The sequence below is a fragment of the Phanerochaete carnosa genome (genome assembly GCF_000300595.1).
Source record: "Phanerochaete carnosa HHB-10118-sp unplaced genomic scaffold PHACAscaffold_6, whole genome shotgun sequence".
In the NCBI taxonomy this organism is placed as follows: Eukaryota; Fungi; Basidiomycota; class Agaricomycetes; order Polyporales; family Phanerochaetaceae; genus Phanerochaete; species Phanerochaete carnosa.
This window is the reverse complement of record NW_006767633.1, coordinates 1362196-1375449: the sequence shown is the minus strand read 5'-3', so window position 1 is coordinate 1375449 and position 13254 is coordinate 1362196. Positions and strand designations below refer to the sequence as shown.

At 54.7% G+C, this 13254-nt stretch overlaps 5 protein-coding genes across 5 annotated transcripts; 3 read left to right on the top strand and 2 right to left on the bottom strand.

The window, feature by feature from the left end:
• Nucleotides 1-376: 376 nt before the first annotated feature.
• PHACADRAFT_258024 (uncharacterized protein) lies at nt 377-2075 on the top strand. The gene is made up of 8 exons (XM_007396918.1): nt 377-495; nt 555-834; nt 887-1068; nt 1125-1402; nt 1458-1604; nt 1660-1785; nt 1845-1958; nt 2009-2075. Exons 1-8 carry the CDS (start codon nt 396-398, stop codon nt 2051-2053), a joined length of 1272 nt encoding a protein of 423 aa, XP_007396980.1. The 5' UTR covers nt 377-395; the 3' UTR covers nt 2054-2075.
• Nucleotides 2076-2166: 91 nt separating this feature from the next.
• PHACADRAFT_174788 (uncharacterized protein) lies at nt 2167-5274 on the bottom strand. The gene is made up of 11 exons (XM_007396917.1): nt 4982-5274; nt 4763-4857; nt 4671-4701; nt 4408-4611; nt 4183-4352; nt 4019-4123; nt 3583-3971; nt 3484-3529; nt 3294-3433; nt 2513-3243; nt 2167-2459 (listed from the first exon to the last, which is right to left on the bottom strand). The coding sequence occupies exons 1-11, from the start codon at nt 5228-5230 to the stop codon at nt 2349-2351; spliced, it is 2271 nt and encodes a 756-aa protein (XP_007396979.1). The 5' UTR covers nt 5231-5274; the 3' UTR covers nt 2167-2348.
• A 772-nt stretch (nt 5275-6046) lies between these two features.
• Nucleotides 6047-6979, top strand: PHACADRAFT_146090 (uncharacterized protein; the record flags this gene model as incomplete). Its single annotated transcript, XM_007396916.1, has 5 exons — nt 6047-6442; nt 6491-6553; nt 6614-6671; nt 6722-6802; nt 6870-6979. The coding sequence occupies exons 1-5, from the start codon at nt 6149-6151 to the stop codon at nt 6977-6979; spliced, it is 606 nt and encodes a 201-aa protein (XP_007396978.1). The 5' UTR covers nt 6047-6148.
• A 369-nt stretch (nt 6980-7348) lies between these two features.
• PHACADRAFT_123204 (uncharacterized protein) lies at nt 7349-9588 on the top strand. Its single transcript, XM_007396915.1, has 5 exons — nt 7349-8575; nt 8633-8724; nt 8784-8963; nt 9021-9129; nt 9185-9588. The coding sequence occupies exons 1-5, from the start codon at nt 7724-7726 to the stop codon at nt 9269-9271; spliced, it is 1320 nt and encodes a 439-aa protein (XP_007396977.1). The 5' UTR covers nt 7349-7723; the 3' UTR covers nt 9272-9588.
• Nucleotides 9589-10338: 750 nt separating this feature from the next.
• Nucleotides 10339-12974, bottom strand: PHACADRAFT_258021 (uncharacterized protein). Its single transcript, XM_007396914.1, has 3 exons — nt 12835-12974; nt 12066-12781; nt 10339-12016 (listed from the first exon to the last, which is right to left on the bottom strand). Exons 1-3 carry the CDS (start codon nt 12874-12876, stop codon nt 10702-10704), a joined length of 2073 nt encoding a protein of 690 aa, XP_007396976.1. The 5' UTR covers nt 12877-12974; the 3' UTR covers nt 10339-10701.
• Between the last annotated feature and the right edge of the window lie 280 nt (nt 12975-13254).

The following is a 13254-nucleotide window of genomic DNA, read 5'->3' as shown; positions in this document are numbered from 1 at the left end:
GTCGTGGCCTGAGGGCGGCATAAACTTTGTTGTTGTTGCGGTCGTGTGAACTGTAAGTCACGTGAGACACACCTCCGAGGACATACGCCATAATAAGCAATGGCATCAATATGATTTCGGCCCTGATTTCGCTCGCTTTTGCCCAACGCCGCGTCGTCAGCCGGCCTGAGAAGAGAGCGTCCCAGCTCGTCGAATGTATTTTCTGTCTGCGATGCGAGCAGACATGGCCCACACTGGAAACCGTAGCTGAGAGGTGCATAAAAGGAATATGGCGTAGAATCGATCAGGCGTCGGACGGTGCCGAGCTGTTGGAGGTTGCTGTCATACCTCACAGCGTTTACCCACTGACTCTCACTCTCCCCAGTCCACTCGTTCGAGCTCTTCGCAACCTGTGGATGTCTACACAACAAGCCGCTGCAAAGCCTTCGCTGCAAGGGGTCAGAATCAAAGCCAGAAAAGGCGCTGTCAAGGCCCACGCAAAGCACGAGCCCTCAGGTGGTTACAGCCTTCCGCTAGCCTGGTCATGCTCCCCCCTTTGCTGATCCTCCATCCAGTTTTTAGAGACCAACTTTACAAGTACCTCGAAACAGTCCAGCCAGGCGATTTTGACGGCTACTACAACAAACTAGTCGCAGCGGGTGGTCAGCTCGAACTCCTCAAGTATGCAGATGCCCTCTTCGAGATCCTCCTCGTTGGTGGCCTTCTCCAGCCCGGTGGCGGCTACCTCGACGATGGCGCCCCTCCTTCTCCGTTCTCCATCTTCAACTCCAAGGAGCCGGTGGAAGTGGCTGACGTGAAGAAATATGTTGACGTTCTCAACAAGCTTATCCGGCGGTGTGTACACTCCCTTGTCCGTGGTCGTGGCCCTTCCTGACAACCTGTGCAGGTACAAATACCTCCAGAAGCCCCTGGAAGAGTCTTCTCTTCCAGGATTGCTCCAGTACGTCAATCGATGGTCCGAAATCGAGCGCGAAAAGTTCGCCACTGCTATGGCGTTGATGGTCGCCCAAAGTCTCGCGACCGTGGCCCCGCTGCTCACCTTGACCAAGGACCACCTGGTTAAGAACGGCAAGTTCCTTCGTTGTCGGCATACAATTCTTGCTGACAGGCCATGCCCATTGTAGACCTGGCTATCAATACGATCACCCTGTTCTTTCGTGCATACCTCCAGGAGCAGTCCATCGACCACCTTGCGACTGCGCTCCGCAAGGGCGGCGTACGCGATTTGCTCCTATTCTTCCCCCCGAATCGCCGCTCGGACAAGATCCTCGACGAACACTTCCGCAACGCGGGCCTGCCCCAAGTTGCCGAGTGGTGGACGAAGCGCCAGTATGCGGCCCTCAAAGAGGGCGTCATCTCGACTCTCAAGGAGATGCTCGGGAACGGTGATGAATACGGCGATGTGGGCTCACTGTTTCTGCGCATATACTTAGTTACTTAGCTAACGGCATGCGCAGATCGTCACTGCCATCAAGACCAGGCAAGAGGAGCAGCCGCTTCCCGACGCAGAGCTCATCCAGTGCCTGTGGCAGGGCCTCATCTCCTCTATCGAGTGGAGTGCCCGCCAGGACCAGAACGAAGCTCTCGCTATCCGCGAGATTACGGTACGTCGTCCACCTTCGCCGACCATTCCAGCGCTTGCTAACTCGGGCACCCCAGAAATTCTCAACTATGCTCGAACCCTTCTGCAACGGACCCAAGACTGAAGTCGCATTAATTAACGCAGTGCAAGTGTATTCATATGAAGACACCCGTATCATCAAGGCATTCCCTCAGATTCTCAAGGTCGGTCCTTTCGCGTTGCAAGTACGTGGGAAGCACATACTGACGAGAGATCACGGCAGGTTTTGTACAATAAGGACTGTATCTCTGATCAGGCCATCATCTACTGGCATCAGAAGGGTTCGAAGTCGCAGGGCAGACAGCATTTCATCAACGCAACCGCCCCGCTTGTCAAGGTGAGCTTGAATCCCGGTTATCATCTGCACGGTGCTGAATACGTGCGCAGTTCCTACAGGAGCAAGAGAGCGACGAGGACGAAGATGAGGAGTGATCGCTGGAGCTTTTGATATAAACTACGCTGTGTTGTCTTGTAGCGTATATGCACGTGTATATTCGTAGACCAATTGAGTCTCTTGTCGTCTTTCGAACTGTCGCATAGCTGTGGTGCAAAAGCGATGTTGTTTGGCGTGGACACACCACGAGAAATCAACATCCTATTCGACTGATCAAATTACTAGTACACGATTCAACGCTAGCGGTACAGCGGCGGAGTGCAGTCAATAGTCCCGCTCGCACAGTTCACATAAAGACACCCGTGGACGTCATATATACTTTTCTCTTGATAGTCACCAGGCCTCTGGCATTGGCGGGAAATCTCCTGTCCAACCGTTGGTGTTAGCCATCTGCAGAAAGATACCATCGGAGCCATTGATGGGCAGGCCGAGATCGCTCAAGTTCTGTGACGATAGCTTCAGCAGCGAAAGGAGACGGGGGCGTAACTAGCACTGACTTGTTCCTGCAACCAGAGGGGGATCGCGCTCGGACTAAATACCTCGCCATTATTGCCGTTGGCCCAGGGGCCCACACCGAGCTCCTCCAGGGTGAACGGCTGTCCTGGGACGAGCGCCGGGTCCATGAACGACGGCACCATGAGCGCCGGATCCGTAGGCGGCGGCGGCGGGCCCATGACGCCGCCGGGGACCATGCCCATCTTGCGGCGGAGGTTCGCGAGCATGATGCGGAGTGTGAGCGCGTATCGTTCCGCCGCGACGTCCGAGAGCACCTGCGCGAGCTGCTCGACCTGGGCCGTGATCGCCCCGAGGTCGACCTCGGCGGGGAAGAGGTTTGCCATCTTGAGCAGGAAGAGGCCCGAGAAGGCCGCTGTCACGAGGCTGTCGTGCACCGCGTAGCGGAGCGCGGCGCGGTACGTCGGCGAGTTGAGCAAATTCGAAAGGCAGGCCGAGGCGGCGTCCTTGGCTTGAAAGGCGAGCTCACGCTGCTCGAAGGGCATCTTGTCCCATGAGACGCCGCGAAGCGCGACGCAGACAAGCCACAACTTCGCGTAGTAGAGCTCGCCAGCGAGGATCTTCCGCGGCAAAGCGTCTTCGTCCATCGTCTGCCGGTGCAGCTCGTCACAGTCTTGCCACCACTTGTCGAGGGCGACGTTGGCGCGTCGGATAAATGCCAAGGTGTTGTGGTTGACCTGGCCGTTGAGGGGTGATAGCGTCTCATAGATTTGTGCTGTACAGGTGATCAGCAACCTGGTTACCAGATGCACAACGACTGCTTACTCTTCTGCGCGATAAGCTCAACCTGCGAGATTAGCCGTACGTCTGTAGGCGATGCCATAGGATGGTTGAGAAGTATACGGCAATGACGGATGGAGGATTCGTCTCGTAGCACTATCGGCCTGCCGGTGCCCAGGCTCATTCTGAAGACGTGTCAACACCACTGCACACGCATAGCAGGGGAGCGTCTTACTGATGGTCAAACCAGTATAGACAGAGCCATATCCTCGCCGAAACGACTAAAGATAGACGTCAGTGATGTGCTGGAATAAATTGGTTGAGAAATATATACCAAGATCTCGTTCCTCCTCTTCTGTCCTCTTCTTGTTGCCTCCATCCTCAGCCAGCTTCTCGAGCGCACGATGTAAGCCAAGGTCAAGCGCCATGCGCATTGCATGTCCACTTGGGAGCCAGCCATTTGTGCTCCACGCGGCGAGAAGGAGCATGCCCTGGACAGCTTCCTTGCGAACGACAGGTCCGAAGAGCGTCGACCGCGCAATGCCCTGCGCTTCCTCGAGGCTGCGGTAAAAGCTGGAAGGAAGAAGGCCTGTACCCGCACGAATCTTCGCGGCGACAGCGAGGATGGCGTCGAATGTCCACGGAGTACGCTCGTTGAGGCCTTCGTAAGTGTCATATGACGGATCAAACAGTGGGATAAAGATGTGACAACCAGAAAAGAATCTATGCAGGGTCAGTACGCGAGCTGGACAGAGGGGACGGAAGCATACATGTGGTACAGCTCGCGGGCTTCAGTATCAGAGATGAGTCCTTTCTCGACGACGTGTGGGAAGGCATTACGTGGTGTTGGCTCGGCCTTCTTGCGCTTCTTCACCCTGCAGCAGTCCGATGAGCAGGTGCTCCTAACAAAGCCCACAGTGACATCGCCACGTACCTTGGTGGTGATGCAGAAGGAGCTGCTGCTGCTTCAGCAGCTGCATTTGCAAGTCCTTGAAGAGCTTCAATCGGAGCATTGAGTGCTGATCGAGGAAGCGTATCTTCCGATTCATCATCGGAAGACGGTGCAGTACTTGGGACGATGCCGTATGTGGCGTATTTGTGTGGCTAGATGGCATGTAAGGCATGGCATAGATAAGGAAAAGGCGGCTCGTGGGCGTACCGGAGGCGCGAAGCCCGGTAAGGGCGGGAAGACTTTGCCTGAACGTGGACTAGACGAGGCGTACATGTCTGATGTTCGTATAGGCGGGAGCGGCCCGCTCATGCTAGGCTCGCGATTGTTGTTGTACATGGGCGGAGGCTGCTGGACAGCAGCGAGGATTCGGTCTAGGGTCGACTGCATGCCGATCATCTGGCTCTGCATGACCTGAGGGCATTTCCATATCAGATCCGTTGCCACAGGAGATATCAGCAAGTCAAACTCACCAGATACTGGCCCTCGAGGCGGGAGAGCCTCCTGCCATAAGGTGGGTCAACATCCAGGTCAGCGGGTTTGGCCATGGTTGGGGTTCACGCACTCGATGCTGCCGTTTACCATCGGCTGGACATTTTTCTTCTCAGGTTTTTCAAAGATGCACGGTGTGCCGCTCAGCTGGCATCGTCGACAGGGAGCCTGTCAGTATGTCGAGGCGCGGTGCGGTGCGGGAGAGAGAGATGGGGTGGTGACCCGGGCCGGGCGGAGGGGCGGACCAGGCTCGTCAGTACAAGCACAGAAAGGCAGGAGCGGGCCCACTCACGTCTCCTTCGCACCGATTCTTGCCCTTCCTGCACGCCGTGCAGGCGCGCGCACCACGCTTGGGGATGTGCCCCGGCGGGATCAGCGGCTGCTGCGCTGGCAGCGGGGTCGAGGGCTGCGTCCGGTGCTGTGTGTCCTGGGAGAGCGATGGAGCGATAGCGCCTGGGCTGTGTAAGGTGGAGGCGTCACTGGTGCGGCGTCGCTTGCTGCTCTGCACGCTGTAGGTGCTGTCGGTCGGCGAGGTCGACATGTTGTGCGAGAGAGACACAACGGCCGATATCGCTCGCCACAATCGCGACCTTTTCCTATTCGAGCGCTTCCTCCCGCTAGTCGTGAGAAAGTGAGTTTATTGACCTTCATCAACGTCCCTGAGCACTTGACCTCCCCTCGGCCATCCGTTCACCCTCTCTTTCACACAGACTTTGAGACAGCAGCCAATGACCATCCGCGCTGCATGCACCACCCCACGTAACCATCATGGCCGTTTACACGGACCTGCTCCTCTTCTTGGGCAGAAGAGATCATGCTGTAGTGCGCAATTCTACCCTTGGTGCACGCATAGCTGACCGCACCAGTACTGCTCCGACTGCACACAAAGCGGATCCAAGCTTCGTAACGTTATCCTGCTGATAGCGTCTTCCTGTCTGGTTCTGCAATTCCTCAGGCTTCCATCTATTCATTCCTACGGATCGGCTTCCATGCTTGACACTGGCCGACGCTGGCCGACGCTGGGACCTTGAGACAGTCCTTCAACTCATCCAGTACTCAAGGACGTTGGGCGTTGCCTGACACATGTCTTCAATCTGCACAACCTGCACAGTCATCTGCCTTTGTATCGTCTTGGAGCCCGTGATGGTGCTGGGATCGCTCTGGCTCACAGTCCCCTCTGAACTGCCATTCTCTTCGCCCAGCTTGCCAAACTTGTGCCCTGCTAACCGCCACTGTTATGATATTGGGAACTGGACCCCTGGTTAAACAGATTAGACTGTACTCTATGCTGCTTCGTCTTTATCTCTTCCAGTCTTCCAGAGAAATCAGAAGTACAGACGGTTTAATCGCCGCGGACCAACCATGGCTGCTAGAACGAGGCTTGTGACTGCAACGATGTTCCGTCCGTATCGAAGGTCTGGATGGATTAGCAATATCTCAGGGTCTCCTCCGACTGTGCATGGGGCTCCTTGGGCCTTTACTCGTACCTGTGTATGCGAGCAAAAACTCGAGGCGTGTTTGTGAACATAGGCCACTCCCCCGTGTCGTCCTCACGGGATGCCCAGCCTCAAAGAAATGTAAGCGGCGAGCTCTCCCAAATGGTAGCGCTTCCTCCTGTTGGGGACGAGCACTCGGGTGCTTGTTCGGCTCCCCTTCTGCATGCAGCCACGACCCATTTTGCACATGTACATTCACGTCTCACAGCCTTTCCCTCGAACATCCAATACTAATAACTCAGTCGGCGTATATAATGGTAAGATACTGTGCGGTCTAGGTTCCAATCTGCTCATATGACTCGCAGGCACCGAGAGGCCTTTCAGCTGAAGAGAAGAGAGTGCGCTTGCTGGAGATTTTTCATGAAACGGTACGTGCTTTCAGCATGGCCTTGTTCCAAAAACAAGCTTAAAGCCGCGATGCAAACCAGAAAGACTTCTTTCAACTCAAGGAGCTGGAGAAGCTTGGTCCGAAGATGAAGGGCATCGGTTAGTTGTATCTGTCCGTCTCCGCACTCCAGGCACTGAAATTCCCTCAGTGTCTCAGTCTGTGAAAGAAGTTCTGCAATCTCTGGTTGATGATGGACTTGTTCAGGCCGACAAGATTGGATCGTCTAATTGTACGCTCGCTTGCGTTGGATGCGCATATACCCGCCGTGGATTGATTAATTGCGCGCATTTATGCAGTCTTCTGGAGCTTTCCGTCTCAGCGCGGAGCTATGGTAAGCTCACCGCTGCGTCTGTCTTGCCATAGCATTCACAACACTTTTCTGTTCATCAGATGCAGAATAGACTGACTGCTGCAAGAGATGTTCAAACAACGCACGAAGCGCAGCTCAAAGAAGTCCGAGCCGCAATTGAGGCAGAGAAAGCTGCAAGGCCCGAGAGTGTTTGTTTCGGTCATCAATATTCAGTGTTGCACTCTTAATAATTCGCTGTTAGCTTGAGCGAACGTCCACTCTGGCCCAACTCGCGTCACAGAAGCAGGAGCTCGAGGAGCTCGAGAAGGAGCTGGCTCAATACGGTCTCTGCGACCCAGCGAAAGTGGAAGAGAAAAAGCGCGCCCTTGTCCTCGCAAAAGAGGCTGCTGTACGCTGGACAGGTAGAGTTCTCCCGGTCGTAGCGTGTCGTTCCTTGCTTGCTGAACGTGCCCGGTCTTTTCAGATAACTATGGCATGCTTCTCTCGTATTTCACTAGACAGTATGGAGTGGATGCTGACGAAATCCGAAAGTATCTGGGTGTCGGCGATGATTATGAGGACATATGCTGATTCTGTTGTGCGTCTGATATCTTCTAAATCTTGCTGTCATCTTAATCCTGTGCTGTGCGATTGGTCGCAATGGGATCATGTGCAAGGTGCGATCACGTGCTATGACGTCACGCGCTCTGCCTGCAGGACGTCACAGGTCTCACATCTTCAACTACGCTCCTCAGCTCGTCATTGAGGGCGGTATCTCATAAATAGAGAGATGTTCCTCACGATTTCTCAACTTGAAATTCTCACTCTCATCACTCTGCACGCTCTCGACGGCTCACCACGATGTCAGATGAATCAGGCTCGTCCTTCAGTGCGACCTTCTTTGGCGCGCTTGAAGGCGCCGTTTCCGTACTTCTCACTCTCTTTGCAGGCTATGTCGTCGCTCGTAAAGGCGTAGTTGATCGCGAAACGGTCCACAAAGTGTCCAGCCTGTGTTCGACGCTTTTTCTCCCAATGCTCATCATCGCCGAAATGGGTCCCGAGCTCACCGCCTCGAAGATAAAGACGCTATGGATCCTCCCTGTTTGGGGCTTCGCGAGTACGGTAATTGCGCACCTCATTGGTTGGCTTGGCCAAAAGCTCTTCAAGACGCGCTCATGGGTCATCGTCGCTTGCGGACGTCCGAACAGCAGCGCATTACCCCTTCTTCTTCTCAAAGCCCTCAGCACCACCGGAGTGCTCGACCAGTTCTCCAACGGCGACGAAGATTCGAGCAAGCTGCTCAAGCGTGCACAATCCCTCATTCTTCTCAACGTCGTCGTCCAGCAGACCTTCACTTTTCAAATCGCACCATGGCTCATGAAGCAGGACCGCAAGGCGGAAGGGAAAAGCGGAAGCACAAGCGGAGATGTCGAACATGGGGAGTCCAGGCTGACACCGGCCTCTCCTAGTGTTCACGCTGGGAACATCAACCCGATCGTGCAGGATGGCGAGCGCGTGGGGTTGTTGAATGACCAGGACGGCAGGGATTACGGCACCCGCGGCGAGAGTTATTCGCATGCTATGGAGCTAATCGCTGACCAGCCTGACATTCACTGGCCTAAATTCCTCAACTTCCTCGAGAAGCCTATTAAGAAGACGTGGAAGATGATGAGCCCCCCATTGCTTGGCGCGATTGTTGCTCTGTTCATTGGGGTATGTCCCCGAGGCGTGATCCGTTCGCGTTATGAGGCTGACGCTCTGTGTTTTTAGCTAACTCCGCCTCTTCACAAAGCATTCTACGACGAGGACAGTCCGCTCCACAGCTCTATAACCCAAGCAGCTGACAATCTCGGAGAACTCTTGTACGTGCCCTCTGTCTACCTTCTCATACCGGAGAAACTGACACGTACTTTCATCACAGCGTATCTCTGCAAATGTTCATTGTCGGTTCGGAGCTCGCCCTAGTACCAAATGCCAACCCTGGCATCGCTGAAACCATATACTCACTTTTAACGCGCTTCATCATCATGCCCGGCACTAGCCTTCTATTTGTGTTCCTCACTGCTGGTCGCGGTTGGTACACCAACGATAAGCTAGTGTGGTGAGTCATCACTTGGTTTGTCTTTTGTTGGCATTGTACGAAGTGATGCTACCATAGGTTCTTGCTGGTGCTTATTCCTGCTGGTCCATCCGCGATGCTCCTCGCCAATATCGCAGAGCTCGTTCAAGTCGACATCGGCCCAGTCTCTGGATACCTCACAATATCGGTACGCTCCTCTTTGAGCTGAACGTGCTGTGCGCGAAAGCTGATGGTCTACCCAGTATTTCTTTTCGCCGCTTATGGCTGGTGTCTGTACACTGGCAGTCCTTGTCGTGGATGCAGCGGCCAAGCGCATCAAAGCAGACTGAGGATTCGTACACCCTGGTGACCATTGAAATTCTCGAGTCAAATTATAGCGCATTTGAGCCTTGACGGCGTTTTTCTCGCTATACGGGTCTCGTGACAAACACTCCATGCTATTGTATCTGTATGCATACGCGTCTCGATACACTCTCGGAGTATACAGATTTAATCAATGTAGGATATCCAGACACGGCATAGACGATGCTAAACGGATGTGATGCTAGAGAATAGTACTGTACTAGTATATATTATACTTGGATCGCTCCAGGATACAGTAGATTATCTCACAGTGCATAAAATCGAAAAGTCTTCGGGGAGTTGCGACCTTCGTCATCCCTTCCGAGACCTGACAGCTTTATGTCTATTGATACCTTTCACATATCTCGTGTGTTTTCAGGTACCTAAGTGAGAGCAGAGGCGGTGGAAAAAGCATCGTGAAACAGAAATCCGGGGGCGAGTTGGTTCGGATCAGACTCAGAAAACTCCCTCCGCGCAAAGTCATTCCGCCGCTGTCTGTCATATTATAGCGCCGCAGCCGGGCTCGTATCTCCTGCCACAGGCATCCATCTGAACATTTTCTGCAGGCTTTATTTTGTGGAAGATTTACCATCACTCCTCCGCCGAGAACCGGTCCAGTAGTAGTCGGTGATCTCAGGACATGATTGTCCCGCAGATTGTGAGCAGCCGCACCTATGGTACCGGTACTCCCTGGAATTATACCACTAATGCATTATACAGTCCGATCAAATGTCACTCTTGCGCTCGCTATGCGCATAATGGCGGAGCAGATAATAAAGCCGTCGAAAGAAGTAGCAGGGCTGCAGTCGAGAACTCAGTCCGCAGCGTCTGAAGACCTGCGGCACAGATCCCTGTTCATATAACACACGGAAGCTGTCCGCCTACTCGGAGATGTGCTGCGGAGGCGTGCTCGCGATACGTGTTGGGCAAGATAGTTTTTGGGTCGAGGTTCGAGTAGTCACCGGTCACGTACGGCTCATACAGTCAGCAACCTGTCCGGCATGTTCTTTCAGATGTTTGCTCCGGTGATACAAAAGTAGCGTTAGATCCCATTGGACAACTCAATGGCCGTAAGATCTAGTATTATAGGCGATCCCGGTGGTTAACCGCAATGCGTAGGGATATACAATGACGAAACCAATGGGAGGGATTAGCCGAGAAATTGTGAATAGGGTCCGCTTACGAATGAATGACATGGAAGGACGCGATAAGATCCGGAATTGAGGCCGAGCGAGGAAGGCAGGACGAGATGCGATAATGCAAAATATAGAACATGAGAATGATGCAGGAGCAGTGAACTATGGAAGAACAGACGTGGACTGAAATATGATATTGCGTGCAGGATGCGTTGGAGAGCAGGATCGCGAATGAACGAGCGTTGAGTCGAACCACCAGGAGGGTCCATGAGGCGTGGGTATCACCGGAGGAGATCGAGACGTTGGTCGTTCGATGGATATCGATAGGCGATGAAGTCAGGTTCCTGGTCGACGAGTTCCTCAATATTCTTGCGGGACATGACAGACATACGCGGGGCATGGCTGCTCGCAGAGATAGGGCTGGCGTAGCCGCTACCGGCAACGACATTTGGATCGCGAGAATCCCTGGAAGGCGACGTGCGGAAGCCAGAGAGATCAAGCGGATCGGCAACAGCGTCCTTGGTGTCGTTCGATTTCTTCCCGAACAACGTCGCCAAGCCAAATCTGCTCTTACGCTTCTTGGGCTTGTTGTCGGTGGCAGCAGATAGCGAACCCTGGCTGGCCTCTGCACATGGCCATTGACCAAAGGACAGGCGCGACGCACCAAACTCTCCATATTTCTCCTCTGCAAGGAACGGAGGAACGTTGAGCTGCCCTCTCGCCAGGGCATTTTTGATCGGAAGACTCTGGGAAGAAGGCTTTGAGCCAACGCCGCCGAAAGACTGCCTCCTTGTTTCCGCAGTGCGAAAGGGAGCTTGAGGAGGCGAGAGCCCAGGGTGGCCAGACCGTGGATCGTAGATAAACATTGTCTGGGGGCGACTCTCGGGCATGGGATGGCCGGGGAACTCGACACTGGACTCTCCAGGCAGAGGAGGCAAGCTCTTGTCTCGGCGCAGGGCAGCCGACATTGGTCCCGGCGACGACGGCATGGGAGGCGTGGTAGGCCCGGTCGTACTGGACAACGTCCATGAGCTGTGGGTGTTGCGACCACGCAACTCCGAGTCCGGCATAGAAGCGTCAAGGTTGCTGTCTTCCTGATCGGCCCCGTTTCGAAGGTCGCCACGATCCTTATCAGCAGATCGTCTGGACGAAGTTGGCGACGGCTGCAGGCTGGACGGAGCGGTGGGAGGTGACGCAGCATACGGCGACAACGTGTTCGGCGAGACAGTAGATGGCAGCGAAGTCGTCGAGCTGTGTCGTCGAGCTGACCCGCCTTGCGAGACAAGATATGATAGGGGCGGTGGTGGAGCCAGGGGGGTATCATCGTCTGTTCTATCCAATGAACGCGAGTGCGTCCGGAGATTGTGTTGAGTGTCACTTTTGCTCGAAGATCCGGTGACAAGTCTCCAGATCTTTTTAAGTCCCCGAGTCCTCTTATTGGGCCGCCGCGATCGAGCAGGCTCGGGCGCCTCCGGCTTTGTGTCAATGCGCGGCCATGACTCGCCCTGACGCGACGTTGGAGCATTGCTCACGATGTTCACGGCGTCTGGGCTGGGGTACTGCGGCGCAAATTGCGCCTCCCGTTGTAGGGCAACGCTAACAAATGGTGAGAATCTGAGAACGAGGTCCGTGGAGTGAGACGTACTGCATATCCATCATGCTACCAGACAGCGCAAAACTCTCTTGACTCCGCCAGCCTGACGGACTGAGATTCCTGAGACCGAAGAATCTCGAGCGCCTAGGAGATGTCGCTGAACCATTGCTTTGCATGTCGGAAAATGAGGCTTGCGACTGTGCCCGCAGCAGAGTCAGCGGCAGGTCGCCACCAGTCATGATACTGCTCGGTCTCTGCGATAATGACTGCGAGTACCGCGAGTCGTTCCTGACCCCCGAGAAGAAGCCACTGTCGGTGGGTAGAGGGGTCTGCAGAGAGTACACCGACGTAGCATCCGCACGCGAGGCTTTCGAGGTCTTTCTGACACGGCTTCGTTCCCGTCTCTCTTCCCTTTTGCGACGCTCACGTTCCTCCCGTTCTTCCTTCCGAACGTCAACATGTTCTACAATCATGCCATTCTCTAGAAGCGTAGCTTCCCGGCCGTGGGTCAGGAGGGCATTCGGAGTTGAGACAGTACGAGGAGCTTTGATACGGATCCCGCCCGAGTCGTCCGTTGGCTGAGCAGCGCTACCGAGCTCATATGCAGAACGACGTAGCTGAGAGTAGGCGTCACGCATCTTATCATCTAGATGGCGAGACTCTCGCATGGCGCGGGCGTGTGCCAGGGCCTCCGCCTCGAGGAGCGCCCTTTGTGACTTGACGTACTGATCAAGTGTCTGTTGGCGGGATGACGGCTCCTTGGGATTCTTGAGACAAATGTCAGACGACTTTCACGTAGGTAATCACAGTGGCAACGTACGATGCTAATCCACAGCTTCAGGTTCTCTTCCGTGAGTTTCATGCCTCTCGCCCGTGGCCTCAACGAGTTTTCTGGATGCGGATTGCCAGTAGCCTCCTCTGCCAGCTCTCTCCGCAACAACTCTTCGTAATCCACATCACTATCCCGCCTCCAGACGCCCGAACTCGTAACGTCGACGTCGACCATATCTTCGTCGCGCATAGCGCACTCGACACATACCTCCTCCTTCGGCGGAACTTGTCGTTGAGCGTAGACCGGGTTGATGGGGTTTGGGGGCGAGGAAGGTGTGATGTAGGTGGGCTGTTGCGCAAACGCTCTGTGCTTGGGAGATATGGGGATAGCCATGGCCGCAGAGCTGTATGATGGACCGGCAGACATAGGGACGATGGGTGGAGCGGCGCCAACAACGTTCGCACCCAC

Excerpts from the sequence above, each read along its gene's own strand:
- PHACADRAFT_258024 (XM_007396918.1), top strand. The coding sequence starts at position 396 with ATGTCTACACAACAAGCCGCTGCAAAGCCTTCGCTGCAAGGGGTCAGA. Across the intron at positions 835-886 it reads CTCAACAAGCTTATCCGGCG|GTACAAATACCTCCAGAAGC; the intron begins GTGTGTACACTC and ends CAACCTGTGCAG. Across the intron at positions 1,403-1,457 it reads ACGGTGATGAATACGGCGAT|ATCGTCACTGCCATCAAGAC; the intron begins GTGGGCTCACTG and ends CGGCATGCGCAG.
- PHACADRAFT_174788 (XM_007396917.1), bottom strand. The coding sequence starts at position 5,230 with ATGTCGACCTCGCCGACCGACAGCACCTACAGCGTGCAGAGCAGCAAG. Across the intron at positions 3,972-4,018 it reads GCCCGCGAGCTGTACCACAT|ATTCTTTTCTGGTTGTCACA; the intron begins GTATGCTTCCGT and ends GACCCTGCATAG. Across the intron at positions 2,460-2,512 it reads CCCTCTGGTTGCAGGAACAA|AACTTGAGCGATCTCGGCCT; the intron begins GTCAGTGCTAGT and ends CTATCGTCACAG.
- PHACADRAFT_123204 (XM_007396915.1), top strand. The coding sequence starts at position 7,724 with ATGTCAGATGAATCAGGCTCGTCCTTCAGTGCGACCTTCTTTGGCGCG. Across the intron at positions 8,576-8,632 it reads TTGTTGCTCTGTTCATTGGG|CTAACTCCGCCTCTTCACAA; the intron begins GTATGTCCCCGA and ends CTGTGTTTTTAG. Across the intron at positions 8,725-8,783 it reads GACAATCTCGGAGAACTCTT|CGTATCTCTGCAAATGTTCA; the intron begins GTACGTGCCCTC and ends CTTTCATCACAG.
- PHACADRAFT_258021 (XM_007396914.1), bottom strand. The coding sequence starts at position 12,876 with ATGAAACTCACGGAAGAGAACCTGAAGCTGTGGATTAGCATC. Across the intron at positions 12,782-12,834 it reads TGAAGCTGTGGATTAGCATC|AATCCCAAGGAGCCGTCATC; the intron begins GTACGTTGCCAC and ends ATTTGTCTCAAG. Across the intron at positions 12,017-12,065 it reads GGTAGCATGATGGATATGCA|CGTTGCCCTACAACGGGAGG; the intron begins GTACGTCTCACT and ends ACCATTTGTTAG.